This window comes from Alosa sapidissima, chromosome 1 (genome assembly GCF_018492685.1).
Source record: "Alosa sapidissima isolate fAloSap1 chromosome 1, fAloSap1.pri, whole genome shotgun sequence".
Taxonomy (NCBI): domain Eukaryota; kingdom Metazoa; phylum Chordata; class Actinopteri; order Clupeiformes; family Clupeidae; genus Alosa; species Alosa sapidissima.
Window position 1 is genome coordinate 12656418 of NC_055957.1, and position 23602 is coordinate 12680019.

Sequence of the window (23602 nt, forward strand, 5' to 3'; positions counted from 1 at the left end):
AGGTCGCATGGGGTCACTTAAATGTACAGTGTTTGGCATATATCTCCAAAGCCAATCGATGGATCCTCATTAAACCACAACAGTAAACAGTTATTCATTATAAAGTCTAAATGAACTGATAAGTACTCAAGGTCAAAGGTTATGATCTAATTCTTTTCCTATCATACAAGGTTATGGCTGACAATCAACAAGTCCAATTTCATTAGTGAATAACAATGTTATCAAAGTGCAATGTTGCTGTTTTAGTTTTTTATTGTTGTAATAGATGCAGCTTGTAATTGTGACACTTAATAACTCCTACAAATGTCCGTTGAATTAACTATTATTTTTAAACCAGGGACTTAGCCAGAAGTTCTCATTTTAATTCAAAATCATGTAGTCTGAAGATGACAGCTGAACATTTCTTCTGCCTTTTAAGTAAATTCCCCAGCTAAATTAATGAGATTTTATGGATTTAGGTGAAAAACTGCACCTAATATATTTTAGGTCTATACCATGAAGGTAAAACAGATTCAACCATACAAACCATATATTTTCTGAAAGCATATACCCTCAGGATGTGATCTAACATCGGTTTTGACATTTCTCACCCTCCCCTTTACTTTGCTGCCCGTTCATAATACATTGTATGAGTAAATCGGGTATATGGCTGATACCTTTGGATCTGTGCCATTAAGGGAAAATTAGTTCAAAGTCAAAGTCTGCTTTATTGTGAATTTCTTCACATGTCAAGACATACAAAGAGATCGAAATTACGTTTCCCACTGTAAAAAGTACACAATGAAGAAATAAGAGCAGCAAAATTTGGGTTGAAATTGTGCAATTGTGCATACAGTAGACAGTCAATATAATAGTGCAAAAGTCAGGCCAATAAATGGCTGAGGTAGTTCTGTTTGACCTAAGTATGCAAGTGGCATAGTGGTGCAAGTTATGTAAGAGCAGCAGAAGTGTGTTCAGAAGTGTTTTCAGAACAACAGGACAACAACAACAAGTTGCAAAGTGTGCAAGTGTACAAGTGGAGTAGTGCAAGTGGAGTAGTGCAAGGCAGCCATTGTGGGTCCAAAGTCCAGGATGTTATGTAGCTGAGGGTGGAGGGGGGAGAGGGGGGAGAGAGTTCAGCATCCTAACAGCCTGGTGTATGAAGCTGTTGGTGAGTCTGGTGGTGCGGGAGCGCAGGCTTTTGTACCTCTTCCCAGAGGGCAGTAGATCAAACAAATTGTGAGCGGGGTGACTTGCATCACTCACAATTGTGGTCGCCTTGCGGGTGAGGTGGGAGGTGTAAATGTCCTTCAGAGAGGGGAGTGAAGCACCAATAATCCTTCCAGCTGTGTTCACTATGCGCTGCAGGGCTTTCCTGTTGTATTCAGTGCAGCTTCCGCCCCACACAGCGATACAGCTGGAGAGGATACTCTCAATGGTGCCTCGGTAGAATGTGGTCATGATGGCTGGTGGAGCACTTGCTCACCTGAGTTTCCGCAGGAAGTACAGGCGGCGCTGAGCTTTCTTCGCCAGTGATGCAGTGTTGGTGGTCCAGGAGAGGTCTTCACTGATGTGCACCCCCAGGAATTTGGTGCTGCTCAACCTCCCAAACCATATATTTTCATGGTTTTTGACATGTCCCACCCTCCTCTTTACTTTGCTGCCCATGCATAACACATTGGGTATTAGTAAATCAAGTGCATGGCTGATATATTTTGGGCTGTACCATGAAGAAAAAATGAAATAAACCACCTAAACCACATATTGTCTGAAAGCATATACCCCCAAGATGTGAACTAAGATGGGTTTTGACATTTCCCACCCTCCTCATGACTTTAATGCTCATGCATAATACATTGGGTATAGGTAAATTGAGTGTATGGCGATCTACCTGTAGTGCTCTACTGAGCTTCAGCTGTCAGTCCCACTGATGTCCATGATGCATTTTTGTGTTATAGACACATATTGTCATCAGAAAATAATAAAGTTTGGTGCCCTCAGTTGGCACCGATTGGACCAAAATGGGCCTGTAGCTCATAGACTTATACAATTGTTTTAATTTCCCCTGGTTTAAAAGAGGGTCTTGGAGTAAAAGGTTAAACCTATTGAGATTGATAATAATCTTGCTATACAGAAAATAAACTTTTCTTTAATAATTTTCTTGTCTTAATTGACTGCAAACATTGTGTAATCACTAATGACATGAACAACGTAATGCGTCAATTTGACCTTTACCTTTGACACCATGGTCTTTAGTACCCACTCTGTGCATGTAGGCTTTATTAAATGTATTAGGTTTCATGAAGATCCTTCAATCTAGTTGGGAGATATCACGCCAACACTATATTTCGAGTATGACCTCATGTGACCTTGACCTTTGATCAGTTCATCAAGCCCTTATAATGAGTAAGTATAATAAGTTTGATGAAGATCATCTTACCATCTTGGGAGAAACTGTCTAATATCATGATGTTCTTACATATAATTTTGGCACAGTATCCATTGTATTGTGGTACAAAAGAAAGTCGGTTCAAATGTAAATGTAAATTAGGTTTGTAGGCCAAGTATACTTGTGTATACAAGAAATTTGGTGTCTGCATTTATCCCCTATATTGAACACACAGAGCACACAGTGAACACACAGTGAGGTGAAGCACACACTAGCACGGAGCAGTGAACTGCCCTGCTACAGCGGTGCTCGGGGAGCAGTGAGGGGTTAGGTGCCTTGCTCAAGGGTACCTCAGCTGTTCCCACTGGTCAGGGATTGAATCGGCAACCCTTCGGTTCCAAGCCCGAAGCCTTAAACAGTAGGCCACGACTGCCCCCAAATAAATGATACCAAATATCATTTCGCTCTATTTACTGCCACCTTCAACACTAATTTGCTCAGACTATGAGGAAAGCCTGGATGTTCAGGAATAGGTTACAACAGCAGCACGGCGATACATATTGTGTGTATGACAGGAGTGTATGACGGCGATACATGTTGTGTGTATGACAGGAGTGACTTTGGTGGTACTCTAGATGCTCTGCTAATGTCATAACTTGGGGGAAAAGTTGATTGCCAATGAAGTAAAGATGAAAATATTGGAAAAAAGTGAGAAAACGCCTATTTTTTGCATTAAATTGATGCAAAATCAAGAGTTATTTTTTCAGTGGATATTGTCAGCACATGTATTCTGTGTATCTGGAATGCATTTATTGACAGCCTACCCAACCCACTGAGGATTTGAGGAAATAAAAATATTTTTCACAGTTTTCTGATCAAATTAGAGGGTGCATACACTAAAATGGCCACAATTGTTTTCCACGATATTTCCGGCAGAGCAAACCCTCCAATTAGTGTTTCTTAGGGTCAAAGTTAGAAAAAACTAGGGCTGTCAATCGATTAAAAAAAATAATCTAATTAATTACATACTCTGTGATTAATTATTCTAAATTAATCACATATAGGATTTTTGCTGTGAAAGTATTTTAAATATTTAAATTCAAATGAATCATTGAATAATCAGCATTAGTGACATTAAAGCAACACCAAAGAGTTTTTTGTACCTTAAAATAATGTTTCCAAAATCGTTTCAGTGGTTCATCAACTCGAAACAGGGTGAAGGGCAATTCTGCATTCACTTCGCGGCCCTCTATCGGCTATAACCGCACTATGTAAGTTTGCCAGATCGGGTAGCGGATTTGTAGTTCGATGGAATGAGACATAAGAAACTACAAATTTGACTTGCATCTGATGTCGCAATACATCGTACTTTTATAAGTCATGCAAAATATTCTACCTTGTCTGTGGACATTGTTATTTGCAAAGCCGGTGCTGGATAAACAAATAGCGTGCGTGTGACAGAGGGAAAGTTCTTTGGTGTTGCTTTAAAGTTCAAAAACTCTTTTATTATTATTTTAATAATGGCCATAATAATCTATGATATGACCTAATATGCTGAGGAAATAACTTCAAAAGTGCTTCGGGAAGAAGTTTTTTTTTTTTATCAAATACAAGGTATTTCAGGCCACAGATATAACCTAGTAGCCTGACGAGCCAGACCCACATTAAAATGTAGGGTCTGGGCACTCACCGTTCGCAGTTCTCAGTCCGAGGGGCGGGATAATCAGTTGTCTTTCAAATTCCCTCTGCACGCAATAGGACAGTGACAGCGCTATGAGTCCCATGTGTTTCCCACCAGCGGAGCTAGTTGGCTAGTTCAAACGTTTGCCAACTTAATAAAAGTTTAACTTGTGTCACACTGTTCGCCAACAGCAACATCCATCTTATTTGTTTTCAAGTAGCAGGGAATTCAAGCCAAACCGTTGCAACTCTGCCATCAATCATTATGTCAAGCCCACCTAACGACTCTATACACGATTTCATTGGCCTGATTGAGTTTCGATTTCTGGAGCTCACAAGCCAACGGAGAGTTGCTAGACTAGCCCTGGCAGCAAATGTAATTTGCTGCCGCTAGGGGCGCGTCTAGATTTCTAAGCTAATAACCTAGGGGACACAATGGAAATAAAGTATCACTCCCCTCAATGACAACATTACAGTATTTCTTTGCAATGATGTGCGACTTTAGAGTTGATGAACTCCGGTGATATACAAATTCTTTGCTGCAGACATTGCAGAGGACTTTATTTTAATCAACACTTTTTATCAACACCATCAAGCCATTTCGAAAAGTAAATGTTCCAATCAATGATCTAGGCAGCACATTTTCTTCTCTCTCCTTCATTTTACAGTCTAATGGTTACTGACTACAACGGCTCAGGGTCAAAGGTCATACGGAATAGATTAATCTGCGTTATTTTTTTTTTAATCAGTTATTTTTTCTCAAATTAATGAATCAAAATTAATCAGTTATTTTGACAGCCCTAGAAAAAACACAAATAAAAAGTATGGCAGACAATGTCAGGTCCAACCCACCTTTGAGACTTTCCCCGACTATTCATAACACTTTCATTAGGGCTGCTTTAGCCACAGACAGTCTAGTGACTAGAACAGTCTAGTGACACATTTCATGAAGGCCCTTTTGGACATGTCAGTTAGCCTACATTTGCACCACTGGTTAGATGTAAAATGCATTTAGTTTTAGGCTACTGGTATTTCATCTGTGGAATGACAATAAAGTTGAATTGAGATTGTGATTGTTCTATAATGACGCTACAGATTTTGTGGCTGGTGCTTTCACCTTTGCAGCACCTGTACTATGTGCAAAAAAGTTAACATAGAGCCCTGGTATCACACATATCTCATGTAGGCTATTCTGTCTGATACGCCATGCTGATGTTATAACCCTGAAATAACTAGCCCTTATCCCCTCACACATGAAACGTAAAAAGGTTAATGCAAAAAAATGAAATGTTAATGAGAAACTTTCTGATATTTGGGAATGGGAAAATAATCCCTAATGGACACATTAATCTTAATCAAAAAAATAATCGTTAGATCAGTCAACTAATCAAAAAAATAATCGTTAGATTAATCTTTTATAAAATAATCGTTTGGGACAGCCCTAAAAGTAACTGATCATATTTGTAAAATATTTTGCTTGCATAAAGGGGGAGTCATTAAGCATAAACTGTTAAAAATTACTATTGGCCGTTATATCGATTATCAGTTTTTGAAAATAAACTCAAACGTTGAAATCAGTATCGACCCTCAAAATCCCATATCGGTCAGGCTCTATAAGGTGGAGACAAATTAAGATACACACACACACACACACACACACATGCACACACAGACACACGCACACACACACATCCACACACACACACACACACACACTCACGCACACACACGCGTGCACACACACAGGCATGCTAAACAAGCATGCACAAAAGTTTCAAGAGTGGGGGATGGAGTAGTAGGAGATGGAGACAAATTGATAAGTATGATTTATTTTCACGGAACGGATATACAGGACTAAGCGGCGGTCATATTTTGTACCGCTATGCGGTACATCTAGTTGAATAACCAAGATGTGAGTTTTACAAAGACTTGCAGAAGTAGGGCATTGGGAGGCATGCTTTATTTTGTTCCTGTGGCAGGTGGTAACACCACGTGGTGGTCATATCATGTACAGTAGGCCTACATTTAGTTATGATTTGACATTTATTTGACCACTTGTTGTTGTAAGTCACTTCGGATAAAAGAAAAATATCTGATATGTAAACATAAATATTAACTTCCTTACATAAATCTATCAAGTCAGGAGTGTAATTCTCTACGATAGCTGAACTCAGATGAACCTGTGTTTGCAACAGCCAGTAAAACGCCAGTTTCCGAACTTGCTGTTTTACTGCTTCCACAGGCTTAACCATGGGGAATTTAAATGTGTGCATTAAAGTCCTCCCAAATCGTTTCAGAAGTGCAGCAAACATATCTAGGTTTCAAATGCAGTTGTTTACTCAATTCCAAACAAAATACATGCTATGGCGCATCTGGCTATAGCGCCTGTACCACATTTGGATCCATGGGGACCTGGGTTCAAGTCTGACCCGGGTTATTTCCCGGTCCCATCCCACGTCTCTCTCCCTTTGCAGTAGCTTCCTGTCAGCTTCTTCACTGTCCTATATAATAAAAGGGGAAAAAGACCACCAAAAAATATACTTCAGAAAAAAAAGGAAAATACATGTTCCTGGGTTTTGGTGATTTGGAAACGAGTCATGTCAATGGGCTCCTTTCCAGAACAACTTGCAGAGCAAATTCAAAGTTGCTAGGTTTGTCTGGGTTCACCCATGCTAGTCTAATGCTTTTGAATCAGGTGGCAGTGATATCTTTATAATTTAATGCAATACACAAACCTAAATTTGCCAACAGTAGATCACTGACAGTCCAAGCAATATGGACAAACAGATTAAATTAGTGTGATATGAGTTTGTACAAGCGACTGGGGAACTTCACATTCCTGTGAGATGACGAATTGTTTTTTGAATAAAATGTTCTGAGAACCTATTGCCATTTGTGCTGGGATCTTCTATGCATAAACATTTACATATAAATCTTAATATAAATTTAAATACCTCTTATCTTGATACCAAGAACTGGTCAACAGTCTCGTCAAACAATGAACAATCAGTTCATTTTTGACTTTCAAGCGGCCTAACCAGCAGTGAAATGAAGTTAAAATGATACACTGAACTCTAGCCTACCCAGCTACCATCTTTCTGGTAAACCAAGGTTTTTTATTAGTTGTTCAGCCTAGCCTACTCAATTTCAAAGAAATTAGCCTGTGTTGTTTAAAACCCCCTACTGTAGCCAAAGACCTGTGTTACCTTTTCTTCTCCATGGAGTTAGGCTAAGTAAACAAGGTAGCCCAGGCGCTTGTTCTTTTATAGGCTACAGCATAATCTAAGGAATAATGTCTGATGATGGAAACTGTTGAATGAATTAGGGTAGGGTCTGGGTCTTATGTGCTCTAAAGTAGCCAGGGGAGAAGGCCCTTAGGCTCCGTCCACACGGAGACGGGTAAACGCACAGGTTTGGCATCGTCTTGGCAGATCGTCCAAACGAATCCTATAAACGCACTGCCCGAAACCGCACTTTTTTGAAACCTGGTCCCAGGGTGGAAAAATCTGAAACCGTAGCCCTTGCAAGTTCGTTTGGACAGCGAAACAGCATACTTGCGTACTGCCTAGGCCTACATGAATGCTGATAGTCCAGGCAAAGTAAGGTCTGACCCAAAACTAATTGCAACAGAATTTATTTTCACATTTTTATATTTCAATTGGTGATCTAAACACCATAGTAAAAGTCCATGAAAATCCAGTTGGTGGAAATATGTTAAAATGAGGGTTGTTTTAGGCATTATCCTTCAGCGAATCAAGTGAACAGCTGATACATTTTGGCCTGCACTATTAAGGGAAACAAATTAAACATCATAAACTATATATTTTCTAAAAGCATATAACCTCTAGAAGTGATATGACACCAAATAGGACATGTCCCATCTTCCTCCATGCAATGCACAATACATTGGCCTCTATTCTGTATCGGCGAATCTAGTGTAAAGCGGATACATTTTAGCCTATACTGTCTATGGAAAACAGATTAAATACCCTAAACTATATATTTCCTGAAAGCATATTACTTGTAGATGAGATATAACACCAGTTAAGACATGTCTCATCTTCCTCCATGCCATGCACAACACATTGTCCTCTATTCTGCATAGGCGAATCTAGTGTAGAGTGGATACATTTTGGCATGTACAGTCAAGGGAAAACAAATTAAACACCCTAAACTATTTTCTGAAAGCATATACCCTTTAGATGAGATATTACACAATTTAAGACATTTCCCATCTTCCTCCATGCCATGCACAATACATTGCCCTATATTCTATATAGGCGAATCTTGTGTAAAGCGGATACATTTTAGCCTATACTGTCTATGGAAAACAAATTAAACACCCTAAACTATATATTTTCTAAAAGCCTATGCCCTCTAGATGAGATATGATACCAGTTAAGTATTATCTTCCTCCATGCCTTGGACATGGTACATCCTACTCTGTATTAAAACACATAGATTTTAATATATATCGCTGAAAAAGGTAGAGCATTCCAAAATGTTCAATGTTAACATTAAAAATCATATTATTGTTTAATTTGACCATCATTTGTCCTCAGATTCACCCCTGTGGGCTGAATAGTAATTGAGATATAGGGCCCTGGTTTTGTTTTCAAAAAGTCCGGCACCTGGCGCAAAAAGGTGGATCTTATGTTTCTTAGTTAGCCATGGGTGTGTTTTGGGCGTTACATCCTTTAAACCAATGAGAGTGACATCTGTCATTCCCTTTAACAGCAAGCAGTTGGACTTCAAACAGCGCATCAGTATTGTGATAGTCAGCGGCCCATTTGAAGGAATCTGCTTGCATGCGAGACCGTATGGAACAGGTATTCCACTAAACCATGCTTTACTAAAACCTAGCAGAGTATAGCCTATAAACGCATCTGCACTCGTCTATTATTTGAACTCATTGGCAAAGTAAAACTAACTTCTCTGTGGTGTCATAGTCAACACAAAACAGTTATACACAGTTAATTACGCTATTGACTAACAACAGGTTACAAAATAGCCTGAAAAAGGTAACACCTACCCCAATAGTGTTTAAATGACTGAATAAGAAACCTAAGGACATTTATCCTGCAGAGGTGTTGCTTACATCTTGTGACAGTGCGTCTTCTGATGTGCTCCATTTGTGCATCTCACCTATTCACTTTTAACTGTCATTAACAATTTGCAAATGATGGTGAATGGTGAAACTACTCATTGTGAGACATATTTCCTGATATCTTTATTATAATTATTATGTTCCCCATTGTAATCATGTAATTTGTAATGTTTTGCATGGATGTGCGCTGGTGCACGTTCCTTTGGACGAGAAAAGCAGGGTGTAGTTGTGCACCCGCCCATCACTGTTGATAATGCACTCTTAAAATAACATATAAACAACTCACCATGGATTTCTGACCAGGTATTTCTTGGTCAGTGGCGTAATGCGTTTTAGGTAGTGTACGATAGCGATTTTTAGATAATGCGCTAGACCCCTCCTTAGGTCGTTAATGGCTACACCCCTTGGTACGTTGCTCAATAAAAGAGATGACGAAAAACTCGAGTGTACAATAGAAATATGTGTTGCATCATGATGATTATACACTTTGCGCCATGCTGTTGACTGTCATGATAGAGCCCATAGCCATTCTAACCTCTTGGCAGCCATTTTGGTGGCCATCATTTCTCAAGGTCAGATTTTACTAGATTTTTAGTATGTTATTTAGCATGTCTAACAGTACCAGAATCCATAAAAAAAACCTTTTGTATCAATTTTTTTCATGTTGAACCCTTTATTGACCCGCCTAAAGTTACTCAACTTGCACTGGATCATCTTCCTGAATCTATATAATATTATCACAAATGTGGGCAAATTCCTAAGTCAGCCCAAGTCAGTTATGATGTCATCACATCACCAAAAGTATTGGTTTTACCAAAAATATTTGTCAATATTTTAAACTACAAAAATACATACCTATAAAGTATTTTGATACAAAATACGAAGCCATTTTTTTCAACCCAGTCAAATACAAATTACGAATATACGATATATTTTGTATTTGAAATATGGAATACATATAATAAATACTGCTCATCCCTGTAGGCATCACTTGTTCTGAGAGACCATGTTTGTTTCAGGAGATATAATGAAGAATATAGGCGTAATTCAGTTATAGTGGAACATTTAATGGTTGCCACGGCGACCATTAGGGTTTTTTGATAATGGTTTCATATCTGAAAATGTTCAGGGCTCCAAACTGTACAAGTTCACCAAGTTTCATGCCTTTATGAAAGAATTTGACCTAATTTTCACATATCCCCTGTACTATAAAAGTTCAATAAAACTGCCAAAGGTGCAGCTTTTCACCATTGACTTATGCACAAATAATTCCAATTTTGACAATGTTCCACCACTTCGATTTTCATGGACTTTTGGTATGTGATATGGGAAGGTTTCATGAACTGAATGCAACAAAAATAATTTCTGTTGCAATTAGTTTTGGGTTGGGTGTTTTTTTCTCACAGATTGCCTGTGTGAGAGATAATTGTAGCCTAATTGTGATAAACAAATCTTAGTCCTAAATTAACCGATTTGTGAATGTCATTTTTTGCCCACGCCAAAGAAAATATTAAACAGGATTGAATGCATTAAGTCTAGGCCTAGCCATCCTTCGAGCAGGACCACTGTAAATAAATAGCACAATCCCGCCTTCTGAAGTGATTGATTGGCTGCCTGGAAACTCGCGATGGTTTGTCTGAAAAGGCTTTTCTCCTCCCACTATTCCGCAGCCGCAGTCGAGAACTTCATCTACTTCACTCTGTATTAGCGGCCATCTTCTCCCTGCATGAGAAGAAGAGTGGCGCAACAGACATGGCAGATTATTCCAACGTGGCTCCACCGTCCTCAAACAATGGAGGAGGAATGAACGACGCTTTTAAGGATGCACTACAGCGGGCAAGACAAGTAATTTATTGGTTTCTGACTGGAAATACTTCTCTGAGTTGAAAATAGCCGTAATTCTTCTCAGAGCGTTAGCCTGCTAACAGCCGCCTAAACAAGGGCTAACGTTAGCTAACTGTTAATTTAAGGCCTTGCGAGTTCAGCGACGCGATCCAAATCCAACAAAGGAATGTCGATTAAACAGCAGACGTTGCTAGCTAGCTGAATTATCTTTCTATTCTTTGTTTGAAACTAAACTCAATAGTTAAAAGTGAAATAAGGTAAACGTTTTAGAAACTATTGTAACGTTAGTTCAAATGGTTGAATTAAACTGGCTCAAGAAACGTGGCGTCATGCCGTATTCAAACAAGGGCTATGCTAGCCTAGATAAGGAAGTAACGTTTAACTATCCAAGCTAACTAGGTTTAATGTTAGTTAACCCTCCCAAGGGTTATTTTTTTCTTTGCCCTGCATCGTTTGAAGAACGTAAAGCGATGTATTTCTTAAAAAAAATATTGATACTTAAGTTGCACTCTTTACGAATTGTTGATGCGTGTAACTAATGTTGTAACCAAACATGGGTTACGTGGTGAACGATTAATCCTAACTTTACTTGTGATAACTTCTCTAGTAAAACATGTTGAACAAGATTATTTGGGTAACGATGGTTGTGGCAATGAATCATACTAACATCAAAACATTGCCCGAAGATCACCTTGTAAAAGCTTGCGCTCGGTGTCATCATGCAATAAGTAGCTGCTATCAATCTGTGAGAAGCACAAAAAGTAGGTTGAAATTTTGTGGTCGTGATGTAGTGTCGACTCAAGTTACATGTTGTGTTTTTGGTTGGTTTTAAATGAACGTTGTTGGGATTTAACGTTACTGCAAACCAGAGCAAACTTACCGTTAGGCTACGTGAAATAACTGTTAAGGGCTGGCCATTTTAAGTGAATCGTTCTTGGTGTGACCTAAATGTTGCCTTGTGTTTGGGCTTACAGATTGCTGCTAAAATAGGGGGCGATGGCGTTGCCCCTCCTCCTTCAGCAAACGACTTTGGGTATGGGGGACAGAAACGGCCCTTGGAGGACGCTGGTGAGTGTTCTAGCACCATTGAATTGTGGCCCCAGGCTAACTGGCTCGGACTTGACCATCTTGTATGGCCACTTGTAGTATGTAGTACTTGTAGTAGTAATTATGTGGGTCTGGGTCTGTCTCCTTGATTTATCTGACTTTGCTCTTGTGATATGCTGCAGTGATTGTTGTATCATTTTTGCCCATATGTGTTGCACACTCTGGCTCCCATGCATTTTTATGATCTGCAGAAGGCATGACCCAAAACATTCAATAAATCAATATACACAAATGCACATGGACCTGAAGTTTGCAACACTAAATGCCTTTACTAGTGGTTGGGACCTTAAAGCATTATTTTGTTGTTACTTTTTTGATAGAACATAAATGTTGCAGACACATCTGTTGATTTGGATTGTTTTACTTTTCAGATCAACCAGAGGCAAAAAAAGTTGCCCCTAATGACCGTATGTATCCCCAAGAAGGCTTTCATTTCTGTTTAAAGGAATAGTTTGGTCTAAGAACAACCTAGGGTCTATTTTGGAATAATGAGTGTAAACTTTAGTTCGAGACCAAAATGATGTTAATCTGAGTAGTTTTTATAAAATAGGGATATGCATTTGCAACGAAATGGTATATAGCGTAGCCTATGGGAAAAGCTCACTAAGTCAAAGCAAATCACTACTGTAAGTCACTAACAAGGTTCAAAGTGTTTCTACCTATGTAAGTGTATGGAATGGGTATAAAAATGACTGTTTGGGCAGTCAGTGCATTGCCTGTTCCCTGCCATCTTGCTAGGAATCCTCAAGATGGTGGCAACCGAGGAATGATGTAGTAATGCACCGACCATTCTTCTAAAAAAAAGAAAAATGGGTAAAGCTGTACACTTGCGAATTTAGGAAATACTTTGTGTAGTCTGCAGGAACCCTCTTCACTGTAACACAGAAGAGTAATGAGATTGAGTGTAGTCAGTGGAACAAGGTAGAGATTTACCTTGATGTAGTGAGCCTGTCCTCAAGGCTATGTTCTATACTATTTCCTTGCAAATGCATGTTTTGGTCTTACTCATGACTACTAATAGTTTTGGTCCCCAACAAAAGTTTACAATTGTTATAATCCCAACATACACAACATGGTTGTTCTTAGACTGAAATATCTACCTTTAATATTCAACTATCTTCAGCATTGAATGACCTTCACTAATCCACTCTTTCTCTATTTTAGCTTTCACAGCAGTCATGGGGGGGATGGGTGGCGGTCCCCCAAGGTATGTCTGCATTATTAGACATTAATTTGTCTTAAAGATTAAGTTTGTCTGAAAGATTACTAGTTAACAGTTTGGCTTTTGGCACAGAAATGATCATGCATTTTTATTCAGGTCTGCATCGGAGGAGTTCAAAGTTCCCGATGGCATGGTTGGATTCAGTAAGTTGGCAGTTAAAGAATTAACAATGTCCTTCAGGTGATTCTGTTGCCATGACTTTTCATAATAAGCATCATATGACTGGCCTGATAGAAAAATGCTTGACAGCAAATAGCACCACATGTTGCATACTGTAGCACTGCATTGTAGTGTAATTTCAAGTGAGTGCTATATGTCTTGACTTATGAAGTCCCATTACAGATTTAGTCAGCGGTTATACATTACGGAAATAATTTAATTCATTAAAACTTTCCATAGTCATCGGAAGAGGAGGAGAGCAGATATCCCGGCTGCAGCAGGAGTCGGGATGTAAAATACAAATCGCCCCAGGTGGATATCTCCTTTGTCTTTTAGTGTCTGACAGTTGAGTGATGTCTGTTTTTTCATCTGGTCTGAGTTGGGAACTAAAATTAAACTAAAATACTCTTTTTGTAAACCAGACAGTGGAGGGATGCCAGACAGGTCGGTGACACTAACAGGAGCTCCAGAATCTATCCTGTAAGTGCACAACATGGCGCCGATTGTTAATGTGACATCCATGATGTCCGAGCACATTTTGTACACTTTACTTCAACTAATCAGAGGAATTTGATGTAGACAATGGTTGATGTTTGTAACCGGCATATATGTAGTTAAAACTTCAACTGGAGTTTTCCTTACAATCTTCCTTCCTCACAGGGCTGCAAAGAGGTTATTAACAGAGATCGTTGAGAAGGGCAGGCCCACACCATTCCACCATAACGATGGCCCAGGCATGACTGTGCAGGAGATTCTCGTTCCGGCCTCTAAAGCTGGTCTTGTTATCGGCAAGGGCGGAGAAACCATTAAACAGTTACAGGTTTGTCCAGTTTCTTAACATGAACAAGCTCTTGCTGTCCTGTTATAACGTCTTTGGCAGAATTTAAGTTTTGCTTCCTTCACAACCCCCCCCTCCCCCCCCAAACAGGAACGTGCTGGTGTGAAGATGGTCATGATTCAGGATGGACCACAAAACACAGGAGCAGACAAACCCCTCCGGATTTCAGGAGAGCCCTTTAAAGTTCAAGTAAGCATGCATCTGATAAATCCCTTTTGTATTGTAATGGGACCATCATCCAGATGAAATTGGAATACCAGAATTGTGTGGCCCAAGACAGACAAGCTATGAAAGATCACTCTCAACAGTCTGATAAAAAACTATGTGGATCACTATGTTTGGCTCTGTGATGACTAGCTGAACCTGGTCCATTTTTGTGTCTTACAGCAAGCCAAAGAGATGGTCATGGAATTGATTAGGGATCAAGGTTTCCGGGAGCAACGGGGTGAATATGGCTCAAGGATGGGAGGAGGAGGAGGAGGAGGAGGTGGTGGAGGAGGAGGCGGCGGTGGCAATGGAGGTGGTGGTGGTGACAGTTTGGATGTAAGTATAAGAAGTTTTCTACCGAGTGGCCAAGTGGCAAGCATTTCTGTATTCCTGTTAGCCCTTTGTGGCAACATTTGAAAATAAATTAAATTTCTCATAAATATAGACCCTTTCAACAATAAAAACAAAAACAATGCTTGAACGTTCTATTTGGGCCCCAATCTACTTCCTCTGCATTAAGATAACATATGGAATGTTAAAAAGGAAGTCTTGTGGTGCCAACTATGATGCTGATAATGGAACTCTCTTGAAAGGGTCAGACAAACTGGTGATGAGTTTGATAAATATCTGTCATTCAATGGAAATGAAACTTTGCCATTCAAATAATTTAAACCTTTTTGTATTCAGATTGGTTTAACCCATTCACTGCTTTCATACACACAAATGCACATATACTTTCAAGTCAAATAAGACCCAATAATGACTAAACAAACCAAAAGTTTGTTGAGCTTTACACATGTAACGTTAATATGGTAACAGTTTTCTCGAACCGTAAATCCACATTGCACTTTTTTTTTTTTTTGCCTTAGGTTCCAGTGCCACGGTTTGCAGTTGGAATTGTGATTGGACGGAATGGTGAAATGATCAAGAAGATCCAAAATGACACTGGAGTTCGAATTCAGTTCAAACCAGGTTTGTAATCTGAAAGACCATCTTCCTAGTGGTCCATGTTAACATGGATCTGGTTTCCGTCACTGCACTTGATTGAGCATGTTTAAGTGGATGGCGTTTCTTGTTTCACATATGTCAAATGGTCCTCTTCACCACTTAGACGACGGCACTACACCCGAGAGGATAGCTCAGATCATGGGGCCCCCTGACCGAGCACAGCATGCGGCCGAGATCATCTCTGACCTGTTGAGGAGCGTACAGGCCGGGGGGCCCCCAGGACCCGGTGGAAGGGGCAGAGGTCGTGGTCAGGGCAACTGGAACATGGGTCCCCCAGGAGGCCTGCAAGAGTTCACCTTCACCGTCCCCACCATGAAGACCGGCCTCATCATCGGCAAAGGTGCCTGTTCAAATTCACCACCCATTTTTCTGCTTGGTCTGCTTTGGTATCAACATGCTTCCTCATTCCTAATGGATGGTTTTGAATGTGCCAACGGGTTGTTGGGTTTAGCGCCTGCTTTTGAAGAGCCACTCAGTTTTCCTTAGGTGCTTGGTGACTCTTAATATAATTCACAAAAGTGTCAATAGAGCAAAATAATTTAAACTAAAGGGGCAAAAGGATTTCTGTTGAAGGACATTTGATCTAAATGGCAACTTTAAATCTCACAGCAGGGATGAACATTCCCTGAGCACTTAACCATTGAATGAAGACTGGGAAGAGACTAATGAGAGTTTTGTGTGTTTTCTACCATAGGGGGAGAGACCATTAAGGGTATCAGCCAGCAGTCAGGGGCCAGAATAGAACTGCAGCGGAACCCTCCTCCCAATGCCGACCCCAGCATCAAGGTTTTCACCGTCCGAGGAACGCACCAACAGATCGACTATGCTCGGCAACTGGTGGAGGAAAAGATTGGAGTAAGTGTTTGGTTTTTATTTTTTGTGCAGGAATGACTGGCTGTAGTTTAGTGGTTAATTTGTTTGCCTGGGATTCATTAGATTAGTTCTGAAGTTAATATTTTGATTCAGATATACTCAAAGATCCAATAGGAATGGGATGAAATACTATATAGCATCTTTCCATGTTTGGTGAGATGTTTTTAAAAGCTCCCCAATTCACAGCCTGAACACTACTACAAATGAAGATTGCATAAAATAAGCTATATTTAAACTGAAAAAAAACATGGTATCTTTATAATTTGATCCCTATATGTAATACGTCTAGTGAAACACAGTAAAAATTCAGACGATCAAAGACTATACGTGTCGTTAAAGATCACTTTTTGTTGTGTATTTGTTTATTCTGAGGGCTTCACATGAAAATGATCTCCCAACACCATTGCATAGTCCGTATGCTCTTTATGACTGCTTTTGTACTAAGTTCTTTGTATTTTCGTTTTCCCGATAGGGTCCAGTCAGTCCAATGGGTGGCCCTCATGGACCCCCAGGCCCCCATGGAGGACCTGCCCCGCATGGCCCTCCAGGGCCCCCTGGACCCCCTGCACCGATGGGGCCCTACAACCCCGGCCCATACAATCAGGGCCCCCCAGGACCACAGTAAGGATCACCCTCATTTCTGTTGCCCTCACATTTCCCAGCTATGACACATCCATGTCTGGTGTATTGTGATTTTGATTTACAGTACAGTTTTAGATGCAAGCCGAAGAACTAAGGTTCAAATCCCCTTCCTTTTCAGTGGTCCACCTGGCCCATACCCACCCCAGGGCTGGGGCAATGGCTACCCCCACTGGCAACAGGGACAGCCAGATCCCAGTAAGTTCACTTGGATTCTAAACAGCAATTAGCTGCACAGTGAAATGGACGGTTCCCACTTTTGATTTTGTGACTGCCACCCCATGAGTGGTACTATATTTATGAACAACACTTAAGCCGGTTACAATAAAACCTGAAACGTTCCTATGCCCATTCATCTTCCTAAATAGTATACATTGTGCATTGGAGGTACAGTGTGTGTGTCTGTGTGTGGTAATTTTCAGATCTTACAAGGTTCAGGGAAAAGTGCTAAATGTAGAGTTGCCAACCAGTTTTTTATTTATTTATTTAGTTTTTATTATTATTATTTTCCCATTTAATTCAATTCTGACACGACAGATTTTGAAGGTTAAGCCTTTGCTTTTGTTAAGGGTCACTTGTGCCACCTGCGCGTGTGTGTGTGTGTGTGAGAAGGGATTTTCCCTCCGTGTGTGTGTGTGTTGTAGAGCCTCACGTGCCATGTACACTAGGGCCAAATATCCACCGTCTCCCTCCCCCCACACACAGATAAAGCAGCAGCGGATGCCAACGCAGCGGCGTGGGCGGCTTATTACGCCCAGTACCAACAGCAGCCTCAGGCCCCCATGACGCCCACTAGCGCCGCACCGGGCACAGCACAGACCAACGGCCAGGGTAGGCACCTCGCTGATGTCCTCTTCTCCTATACAGCCTTTCTCATGTAGCTTGGCCTGTCCTGTAGTGGCGAGCCCATCACATAGAGCTCTCTTCAGCTGTCTAGTGCTCTGCAGTGTAGCTAGTGTTTTTTATATGTTCCTTTAGATGTGCTGTCATCCTTTTGTTGCTTTTGTCTTCAGTCAGTTTTTTTTTTTGTCTTTCTTTTTTCTTTTGGTCCTTCATTTTTCCGTTCCATTACTGACAGGTTAGGCTAACAGATTTCTTTTTTTAATTAACATATATTTTTTTAATTTTATGACCCTGCTGGGGTCAAAGTGCGCCACCTATCCAGGTGGAGGATGAACTGCTGCCTGTCAAAGAATGGTTATCAATATAAATTGTACCATTTTTAACAGGTGACCCGCAGGCTCCAGGTCAGAGTGGACAGGCAGATTACACCAAGGCCTGGGAGGAATATTACAAGAAATTGGGTATATAAATATTTCGCCAAATGTAGCTTCAGCGTATCTCACTATGGGGGAGTCAGGCTAAACAGCATGGGCCACTTGAACTGCCACCAGGTTTTGCGGTGGTCCTGCAGTAAAAGGCTTTTTGAATCCTTGGTGAAGGGTCAGCCACATCTGAGTGTGGCGAGTCTTCACTCTGTTTGTGCCCAGCTGTTTAGACTGAACAGCTTCATGCCTCTTTTAACTGCCGGTGCAGAATATTGGTCAGGGCTTTGTACAGTAGCCACGGATGTAAAAGACTAGAAAGGATGGTTTTTTGACTTCAGTTGACTGGTTTGCATATTCTCATATCAAATCAAGTGGATGTGCTGTCTTTTCTTGCAACGCTTTGTAGTGATATTGTATGTTAATTGGAAATATTTGATAAAGGTAGATGGCAATGTTTTTTTTTTATCTGTTTTTGGAGACATTCATTTGAGGTTACTCAAATGGGAATTAAATTGTTTGCATCAGGTCAACAAGGTCAGCCTACACAGGACTACACAAAGGCGTGGGAGGAGTACTACAAAAAACAAGGTGGGTGACACATTTGTGGTCAGATACAGGCTAACCCTCTGACTCTCAGAAATTACTGTAAAATCAAAAACACGATTACTAAAATTAGCGGACTCATCGTGCAACTTTTGTGTGCATGTTCACTTGAAATTGTACTGCATTGCGTACAAGCACAATGAACTCTTGGAGTTTTAAATATGGGCAGCTGTGGTTCTGATCCAGTCCTCTTCAGTAGACCGGCTGTTCTCCCAACTGCCCTACAGCAACGCAGCGGGTTTCTGTCCCACCATTCAGAGGAAGCATGGCTGGGATCGTTCCCCCCCTTACAAAACTCCCCTATCCAGATTTGAACTGTTTAACCCTTAAAGGAGTACCGTCACACCGGTGTGACGGGAATGTTGGGAAATTAACATTCTAAAGAATATCTGGGTTCATTGAATTCAACATAGAATTTTAGAACCTTCAATTGTTGCGGAACTTAGAATGTTCAAAAACCTACACCTTTAAGGGTTAAATCGTACCCCAACCACAAACTTGCTAGTGTTAGTGTCTGTAGCTAGTGGCTAAAGTGTCTGTAAAGTGAGTCTCACTGTTGTGTCCTGCTGTCGTTACAGGTCAAGCTGCCCCTCAGGCGGCAGCAGCCACGCCGGCGCCGGCCCAGCCCGGAGGTCAGCCGGACTACAGCGCAGCCTGGGCTGAGTATTACCGCCAGCAAGCTGCGTACTACGGCCAGGCGGGAGCCCAGGGCATGGGAGCAGCACCACAGGCGCCTCAGGTACGCTCGCCCTAAGAGATTATGTCCCTCCTTCCCCCTGCACCCCACCCCGTCCTGCCCTATCGCCTTTGTTCTGTGTTTCCCTTGTCTTCTCTGCCCCCCCCCCCCCCCTTTATGTTTACAGTGTGTTTGTGTGTGTGTAAATGTTTCCCCTTTGTTTTCTTTCTCTTTCAATAACTGTTTCCCCCACAGGTTTATCAGGTCGACTGAGGACCCGGCATTGCAGTTCCTAACCAAACCTTTCCCTCTCTATACAGGGGTCTCGTTTTTTTCTTTTTCTTTTTAACCTATTTTTGGGGGGGTTGAAGTGTCACGTTTGTTGATGTTAACATGTTGTGTATTCTCTTATGTATTTCTTCTGTACAGGGCCAGTAATGTGAAGTGGACATAAACTAAATGCTACCTTGTCGAAACAAATCCTTTGTTAAATGTTTGGATGCAGACGTCTTGATGATGATGATGATGATGAAGATCTTAAATTTCCTTGGTTTAAAAGTGTTTCAAAATAGATTGCAACATGGCTCCGGAGTCAAGTATTTTTCTTTATTCTTTTTTTGTTTAGCTGTTCTTGTAAATGAACGGTTTGTTTTAGTAAGGGTAATTTTAGCATATGGTCATTCCAGCTCCTGTATCTCCATCTAATGTGGTTAGAGCTCATGTTTATACGAACTGTAGTCATTTCCATGTAAATCATCTCAGTTTAAAATATGAAATGCTTGTTGTGTTTTGCAATAAAACAAAATGAAACCTCCTGTGTTGGTAAGTGGGGTGGCAGAAAGGGGGTGGAAACCATCTTGTAAGCAGTTTTTAAAAATGTGCGGGGGGGGGAATCACGTAAGGCATGACATGCAGACTGAAATGTGTTTAATTTCTTTCTGTCTATTTTTCTGACAAAACATGCTCTGCCATTTTCTTGTCTCTCCAACTGTCTGTGCGGTTCCTGTTTTTTAAAAATTGTAACCCCTAGTTTTATTTTTTGATGTGTGAATGCAATGCTGAGATCAATTGTGTCGCATATCCTTTATCAGTGACGTTAGTGGTGTCTCCTTGCGTATTTTAAACTGGCCATTGCTGAGGTTCTAGGAGCAGACAGATACTGGTCGGTCAGTGGTAGGTGTGTCACTCTTTAAGACCTGAAGCAGCTCTTGTTGTATTGTGCCTGGTGACTCAAGCTAGTTATGCACTGTATGTAATGAGAGAAACTTTCTCCCTCACAGGCAAGATTAGGAAGGTGGTAAGCAAGAGGTATTTTAACAAAATGTTCTTTTGGAATTTTGTCACTGCAAAGTATTGCAAGCATTTTAGTTGAATTTTTGTTGCTTTCTTACAGGACAGATACAATGTTCTCATTTGAAAGCGATTACATGCAAAAGCACTTGTTTTTGTTTTTTTTATTCCCTCCCCCTCAGTTTTCATGCATCACGTTTTTGTAATTATCTGCTGGCCTTATCTTGAAACCATTTTGATACAAATTAAAACGAAAAAGCTGAATTTGCAAAAGTCAAATTTTTGTTTTACCAGTTGTCTGTTGGCATCCATCCAGTATGTAGATTTGTAGGTGATTAGGGCGGTGGAGGTGCCGAAGTGCCTCCCCACTGACATGATCCCTCCACCGTAAGTACAATACAATGTGATTTAAAAGCCATCACTTGTCTTTGATATCTTGCTGAGAATTAATAGTGTGCTAGACAATGTCTCATTTACATTTAAAAACAAGCATTTGGTAAGTATTAGAGCCCCAAATCCTCAGTTATGTTTTGAAGTTGCTCATGTTGTTTCTGACCTTTGAAATGGCCTCTTTTTGACAAATTGGACTGATTTGCGTTTGTTATGAACTACTGAATTTATGCAATGATATTTCCATTCAGCAATATTTTCATTCAGAAACATGGCAATGTAGCTGTTTTTGTGATGCATACAGTATATGAAGTTTTTAGTGCTTCTGACATATCTGCGTGTATTTTTGCTGAATTGATTAGTTTGGCATTCAACACTTTCTTTCCTCTGTAGGAAAGCCCGAATAGAATAAGAACTCAAGTCACCATTGAAGTTTGAGTGAGTCAAATAAGAACGTAGTCTTTTTTTCCCCAATGTTAATACATGAACCTGAAGATGTTTAACGTGAACAAACTAATATTTAAGGCTTGTCACCATTTAAAGTTTGTCACCTCTTGCAATATCAGGATGCTGGCACTGAACATGGTTGTTTTTGAAAATGCGTTTTTTTGTAGCTTTCAAATATAATGTAGCACATTGATGCTAAACGCTATGTCTTGTAGTAGCAATTCAGCATGCTATTGTCTTAGGCATAGAACTGAAGTGCTTCAGAATAGTGTTCTACCTTTTCCAAACTTGCCCATGATTTGTCAGACATGCCTTTTTTGCTATGAACACTTGTCATTCTGATGGCTGTTGAATTGACGCCAATGATGTGACTGATTTGTTCATTGATGGCAAACAGTGCAATATCTAATTCTTGCAGTGTCCACCCAGACCTTGCACCTTAGGTTCTGCTGCAATAATACAGGTAAGCGTAACCTAAGGAAAGAAGTGTTTGACCTGTGCTATAGACATTTACTGCTGTCTGACCTGCCCACACATTGTGCCTAGCTTAAAAGTTTTCCTTTGCTTAGAGTTGACTACAACAACAGTAAGTTTATCAGTCAAAATGTTGCTTTCAACCTCAATTCTAGCCTGGAAATTGTTGGTCCTCATGCACTGTTCTGTATTCTCAATCTGAATGATTTGCATGGCATTTACTTTAGTAGCAACGTAAATGCTACATACCATTTATAAAGTGTCGATATGTCTTACATATTCGCAACCGTCCAGGATTTAAACATGTCCTCATTCCAAAGTCTTGATTTAGTAAATTTAGTCTAAACAAATGTTATTTTACGGAATAATTTAGTTGTATTCTGTTTGGGTGGGGGATTGGGGAGCCTGTGACCAGGATGCTTAGGATGCCCTCTTGTTTTAACATGAATATACATTAAGCTGCATGCAGTGGCAAAGACCTCGGCGTGAGTTAGTGATACTAATGTCCTCACTTGCGAATTGTGTTAAGTGTGATGAATATCAATGCTGCTGTTGCCATTGGTTTGAAACCTGTGAATTGATGCCCTGCTGCAGTGCTAATATTTTGTCAAAAATTGCTGCCTCCATTCTCACTCACAGTGTGGAAGATGCTGCAGGCAATAGGTCGTAGAATCAGATCCTGAGCTAGTTTGTCCCTAAGGAGGAATCCTTTGAGTCTGTCCCTCTGCCGAACGTAGACCATTCAAGGGCTCCAGTTATAAGGTAACCAATATAATGAGGAAACCTGTGACTGCTTAAGTTGTCTTCTTGATGCTGAGTCTAGGGACATGTCTGATTACAATTCTGCTGAATTCCTAAGATATTGCCATTCTTAACATGCCATTGATCTGTAGTGGTGTTGAAGTATGCTTTTCTCATTGCATTTGCTTATTGCTTTACGTAGGGATTTGAAAGAATTTGTGTGAATGCTTTAAAATAGTTTAAGACGAGGAACTGTTCTTTGTAGTCCCGTGTCAGTTGTCAAGACTTTAGGCAGTGAATTGGAGAAGAGCAATCACAACCTTTTTTCCCCTTATTTCGAAATTTCTCCTCAGCTTGCAATGAATTCCCATTTTTGCATAAACCTTTTTTGTACATATGTATACCAGTGAGAGGGTTTTCACAGCAGACTATGTGGGGGTGTAGACAAGTAGACGGAACCTGAACATTTTCCAGAAGTTTAGAGCATGCCTTGGGGGTAAACTCGCAGATGGTTTTGTGTGCTGTTTTTGATTGTTTATTTTTTTGAGTTGGTTTTGTTAGACTTTTTTTGACTTCTCTATTGTTGCCATGTCCATGAAATAAAGATGTGATCTCAATTTGGTCTTTAGCTCTTACTTTTAAAAACCCTTTGTGTCCAAA

At 40.4% G+C, this 23602-nt stretch overlaps 1 protein-coding gene across 6 annotated transcripts; it reads left to right on the forward strand.

Moving 5' to 3' along the window:
* The first annotated feature begins 10828 nt into the window (after positions 1-10828).
* On the forward strand, positions 10829-23559 carry fubp1 (far upstream element (FUSE) binding protein 1). Of its 6 annotated transcripts, XR_006024706.1 has the most exons (22): positions 10829-11000; positions 11975-12068; positions 12479-12514; positions 13272-13314; positions 13426-13472; positions 13729-13800; positions 13911-13968; positions 14149-14308; positions 14417-14515; positions 14714-14869; positions 15403-15505; positions 15645-15881; positions 16236-16396; positions 16887-17035; positions 17175-17251; positions 17759-17884; positions 18283-18357; positions 18847-18909; positions 19503-19663; positions 20030-21718; positions 22146-22190; positions 22841-23559. XR_006024706.1 is itself a non-coding variant. In XM_042068579.1 (20 exons), exons 1-20 carry the CDS (start codon positions 10908-10910, stop codon positions 20036-20038), a joined length of 2019 nt encoding a protein of 672 aa, XP_041924513.1. In that variant the 5' UTR covers positions 10829-10907; the 3' UTR covers positions 20039-23559. The 6 variants fall into 6 exon arrangements, 3 of the variants coding, with proteins under 3 accessions (XP_041924513.1, XP_041924721.1, XP_041924770.1); XR_006024701.1 differs by having other exon boundaries at positions 20030-22190; XR_006024698.1 differs by having other exon boundaries at positions 22146-23559.
* Positions 23560-23602: the final 43 nt, after the last annotated feature.

Coding starts and splice junctions, on each gene's coding strand:
- fubp1 (XM_042068579.1), top strand. CDS start 10,908: ATGGCAGATTATTCCAACGTGGCTCCACCGTCCTCAAACAATGGAGGA. Junction 12,069..12,478: donor ACGGCCCTTGGAGGACGCTG/GTGAGTGTTCTA, acceptor TTTACTTTTCAG/ATCAACCAGAGGCAAAAAAA. Junction 18,358..18,846: donor GGAATATTACAAGAAATTGG/GTATATAAATAT, acceptor TGTTTGCATCAG/GTCAACAAGGTCAGCCTACA.